The sequence below is a fragment of the Nicotiana tomentosiformis genome, chromosome 2 (genome assembly GCF_000390325.3).
Source record: "Nicotiana tomentosiformis chromosome 2, ASM39032v3, whole genome shotgun sequence".
NCBI lineage: Eukaryota > Viridiplantae > Streptophyta > Magnoliopsida > Solanales > Solanaceae > Nicotiana > Nicotiana tomentosiformis.
Genome location: NC_090813.1, coordinates 124504864 through 124510058, shown reverse-complemented (window position 1 = coordinate 124510058; position 5195 = coordinate 124504864). Strand labels below are relative to the sequence as shown.

General features: G+C 32.2%; 1 protein-coding gene across 1 annotated transcript; it reads right to left on the bottom strand.

Annotated features, from left to right (window-relative positions):
* Nucleotides 1-645: 645 nt before the first annotated feature.
* Nucleotides 646-2257, bottom strand: LOC104112732 (zinc-finger homeodomain protein 9-like). The gene has a single exon (XM_009622735.4). The coding sequence runs from the start codon at nt 2018-2020 to the stop codon at nt 950-952; it is 1071 nt and encodes a 356-aa protein (XP_009621030.1). The 5' UTR covers nt 2021-2257; the 3' UTR covers nt 646-949.
* Between the last annotated feature and the right edge of the window lie 2938 nt (nt 2258-5195).

Below are 5195 nucleotides of genomic sequence, written 5' to 3'. Positions count from 1 at the left end.
ATTAGTTATATTTACAATTAAGTCAACAAGTGGTTATACGAGGAAATCATTAATTAGACTATACAATAAGAGGAACCGACACATTCTATACTGTGAAGACTACCCTTTTTCCATGTTGGATAATATAGAACAGACCTCCAGAAATCTAGACAAAGAAGAGTAAATTTATGTGCACTGACAGTGTTAGTTAGATACAATAATAAACATATACGCCATAATTTGAAAAATAAATAACATAAGTAACTTGTAATAACATGCAAATTTATATTGACAGTGTAAAATTTAATTATGGAGTGTAAGCACTGTAATTGTGTCAAACACCAAAGTAAAGCTGCACTGATCATTAAATTATCATCGGTATTCGCCCTAAATGCATGTTAAGCACTTTGTGCTTCTTAATCACAGACAAGAATCAAAATGAACACCCCCACCCTACCCCAGGTCCATAGTCCCTACCCTGCATTCTTCTCTCTTTTCTCTGACAAACAGCCACAGAAACAAATACAGTATCTAAATGCAGACATGCAAATTTGTAACTTAAAGCAAACAACAGAAGAAAACAAAAAAGAGAAAAGAAAAACAGAAGGAAAAGGAATAAATGCTCATCAGTTAAAAGCAAAAATGGTAGAAGAGGGTAAGCGAAGATTAATAAGAAAGAACGTGTTTGAATAAACTAAGTATAGTAAGATATAAAAGTACGTAGCATAATTTACAACGGCAGGAATCAAAAGGAAAATAAAAAAATTAATTTGCTCGTTGGAATCTTTATTTCCATTGTTATCTTCATAAGCTGAGCACTGATTACTGAACAAAGAAAAAAAACAGTTCTAAAAAAAACAAATAAACGTGACTAATAAAAGCTAGTACCAGCCTCAAAGATTCTCTCTTCCTTGCACTAATTCTAATTAAAACCTTATTTATCCATTTTCCACATCCATCTAATAATAGATCAAGATGAAGAAGAAGACCCATTAGTAGCAACAACAACATTAGCAGTACCAACACTTTTAATATGGTCACTAATCTTGTTGTCGTCATAGCTGCTTTCGTGATGGTGAAGGTGATGAAATTCTGCTGAGTCGGTACTGTTATGATGATGACTGTTGTTATTTCTACTAACAATACAAAAACCATTAACGACGTTAGTACTGTTACCATTGTTGTTGATGTTGATGTCGGCGAGGTGGTGTTGATCTAATTTCTTCCCAAAAGTGTTCTTGTTATTGTGCATCCATACTTTTAAAACACCCTTTTCAATTCCAATTTGGTTGCAGAAACTTCTCACCAGATCTTCATCTCGCTTCTGCATTTTCCACCCAACTCTTTCTGCAAATTCCAGCATTTTCACCTTCTGATCCGGAGTGAATTTCGTCCGGAAACGCTTTCTCCCGTTACAGTTAGTAGTATTTACCACCGGGCTTGATATGGGGTTATGATTTTTTTCGCCGGAAAAGCCAGCACTCAAGGCTAAGAGCATGTGAGGTGCAGAAGCTGGGTAATAAGCTGAAGAAATCGGCGGCGGAGATGGAGAATTCGGACTGCTGTGGTCCCCACGAGGAAGCGGCGGAGGTGGTGGAGGAGGATGGTGACGGTGGTGAGGTTGGTACTCAAGAGCTGCGGTGGCGATAGGTGGTGGTGGGATGACGATGGGTTCTTCCGGTTCACGGCGGTGGAAATTCCGATGACAGCCACAAGCGGCGCATTTAAGAGATGTTGGGTCTGCTGGGTTAGCAGTAGGAGAAGGCATAAATTCTCCACAGCCATCAACCGCATGGCCACCTAAACTAGCAGCATGATTTTTCAGACATTCTTTGTAAATAACCACAATAGGATGATGATGTTGGAAGAGATTTTTGCGTTTAAGGACACCATTACTGAAAGAGAAAGGCTTAGGTTTTTGGATCTGAGTTGGGGTTTCAATTTCAGCTTCTGGGATTTTGATATGAGCTGATGTAGTAGTAATGGTTGTTGTGTTGGCGAGTGTAGTAGTAGTAGTAGTACTGTTATTTGTTAAGTCCATGGCTGAAACATCTAACTCTTTCTTTTTCTCTTAAGAGTTGATGATTAGATTTAGGGTCAAGATTTCATACAAAAAAGAAGCATCTTTATTCTTATGGGAAAAGGTTAATAGGGTAGGAAGAAAAGAAGAAGCTTTAGTAAAGAGAGAAGTGAGGGGATGAAAAAGAAATGAAGGGTTTGTTTTTGGTTTTGTGTTGATGAAGATGATGATGAGGGATGACTAGTGATGACCTTAGATAATAAGATGGAATCTTTCTTCTTTTGATCCCTCAACTATAGGTAAAATTTTATTTTGGGTCCTTCTGATATTTAGATAGATAGAGTTAATCTTCAACTTAATAATTGGGTGTTTTTTGACCCTGTACATAGAATTTATGTTATATTTATGTTCCATCCATCTCAATTTAAGTGGCACTGCGCCATTGACATTTTAGAGAATTTCGCTCCTCTATAGTAGGGCTAGTAGCTTGTGTGATTAGCTATTAATAAAAAAAAATTGAAATTTATATTCTAAAATTAATCTTAAATATTTGTGTAGCAAAAAATATTTTATTAAGAGTAAAAGGAGAATTATAAAATTAAACTATTCTTTTAAGGATTAGCTAAAATAAAACGTGTGCCACATAAATTAGGACAGAAAAAGCCTTATGCTTATAAGTATACCTTTGAATATGCAATAACAGAAAAAAAATTCACATTACTTGTGGGTAATTAACAATTAATAATTTAAGAAATTTTCAAAGATTGACAAGTAGCAGTATGATATGTATATATGTTAATTGAAGGTTAAAAGTGTTTGATCAGATATTATAAGGACAAAGAAATTATTTATCACCAATCCAGGGACTGAAGTGCAAATTCTTCTAATAAAAATCTTGATTTTGTGGTTGTCCTTAACCACTAGTGTATTTTGACCTTGGTTCCTAATCTAATCTATGGTTAACCTGCAGCTGCAGCTGACCCCACCCCCCACTTGCCAGTTTTAGACTTGGTGTCATGTGTGTCATAAATACCACTGCTCAGTTAAATGCTTATGGCAATACTTTTGTCGTCTTCTCATTTTGGATAATGCTACTTACTTAAGTAATCTAAGGTTTAAGTTAGAGGAATACAAATTATGGTCCATATTACTTTAAATGATTATACTATTTTAACTAACTAATTCCAGCAAAATTAATTGTATTTTAAGAAAGGACTGGTGAATTGAATTTAATCATTTTGGATTCAGTTGGGTCAATTAGGGGACTAATTACTGTCATCGTTTAATTACAAGGTGTCCCATCTACTGACATTAAATTCATACAGAAGACCTACTAAATATAGTGTTATTTTGACTGGGGGAGCCTGGGGTGGAATCGGCATTAAACAACTATAGGAAATAATAGCTGTGTTAATAGTGTACATTGGTTGGGGGCTTAAGCAGTTGTATCCATTAGTAATTTTAGATAATATTCATTTATAATTTTTACAATATCAAAGTCCTATTCCTCTTATTTTTTATTCAATTCAATTTTTTTATATTGTTTATGCTCTAGTTATCCAGTTTTTTAAGATTGAGATATGTACGGCTAACCTTTTATATGAATGTGAACAATTTTTAGTTTATAATTAATTTTTGGAGTTGAGTTAGGTTTAATATTATTTTTTTCAATGTATATTGTTCTGATTGTAGTGTCCTAAGTTCAAACAGTGCTACTTCTGTTGGGACATGATTATGTATTAGGTAGAGATAATTATCGATTGAGTAGTAAAAACTGTAAAAGGTAAAAAATAAAAAAAAATAAAAAAAGAACGAATTTGGAAGGTTGTATTAAACCAGCAGCGCGGGTTTATTTTCTGAGAGTAGTAATTTAACCACAGGAATGGAATTTACTGCACGTCTAATGCATTTACTAAACCAACCTTATTTGTCAAAGTTGTCAGTTGGAAAAGCAAAGCAAGAAACCAGAGCCAATTTTCCAAGACCTTGACTCAATGGTTAAAATTACCATGCATACACAATACCAGTTTGTGACATTACCTATATAACTAAAATAATGAATATACTTTTTGTTAATATTTTAATTATATGTATAATTTTAAATCAATAATATTTTGTACGATCAAGTATGTTGCTTACATACTATATATAATAAGTATTTAAAGTTAAAATTGCAAAGGTGTATTTGAAATTCGAATTGTGCTTGAACAATAATTTCACTTAAACAAAATTAAAATTTTGAACAAAAACTAATATCACAGTTGAAATAATAGACATAATTATTAACTTAGTATGCGAAGTAATTATTGAAATTCAATATTTGTTATGTTTTTATTACTCACAAACATTGAAATATTGGTTTAAATATGTATTTGAAGTAAAAATAATCCTTCGCAAATCTTCATTAACTCTTTTTCAAAGTCTCATTGGCCAAAAATATTCTAAGCTTGAACGGAAAAAATTTCTAACTCGAATATCGTCCAAACGTATATATACTTATTTTTTAGCGATAATTTCAGAGACCTCTCCTCAAGTTTAGTTTTATAACACTTACTTCTCTTGTGGTTTATGTATTACAGTTTTCTTCCTCATTTTAATTTTTTTGCAATAATTCTTTTAGCTTATTTATTATTAATAAAAAAATTACAATTGAAATAATTTTTTTATTAATTTTATGAACAAGGAGGTTGAAACTTGAAAGCTAAATCCTAAATCAATAGAAATCATTAACAGCTGACGGCGTATATGCTGCTATTAAGGATCCAATGATAATCCTGATATTCCAAGTTATCATTAGGCTAGATGTTTATTTTTATATGGACATTGCTTTTTGTAACAGTAAATGTGTTTCTTTTCTGGAAATTATTTTGTATCTCTTCCTTTGAACGTTAGCAAAACTGACATCTTCGTATAGAAAGAACTTGGTTCTATCGAAAAGGTCCGTTAATCCATTTCTATATATCGATTGAGGCTTATAGCTTTCAACTTATTTGTTCATAAAATTAATAAAAACAAATTTAAAAGGGTTATTTAATTAGATAATTTTTTATTAATAATAAATAGGTTAAAAGAATTATTACAAAAAAAATTAAAACATTATATCTTAAATCACAAGAAAAAATCAGTGTTATGAAGCCGGAGAGGAGGTCTTTCAAATTATCTGTATTCTTTATCATTGTTGCAGGAGCCTTGGAAT

Coding starts and splice junctions, on each gene's coding strand:
- LOC104112732 (XM_009622735.4), bottom strand. CDS start 2,020: ATGGACTTAACAAATAACAGTACTACTACTACTACTACACTCGCCAAC.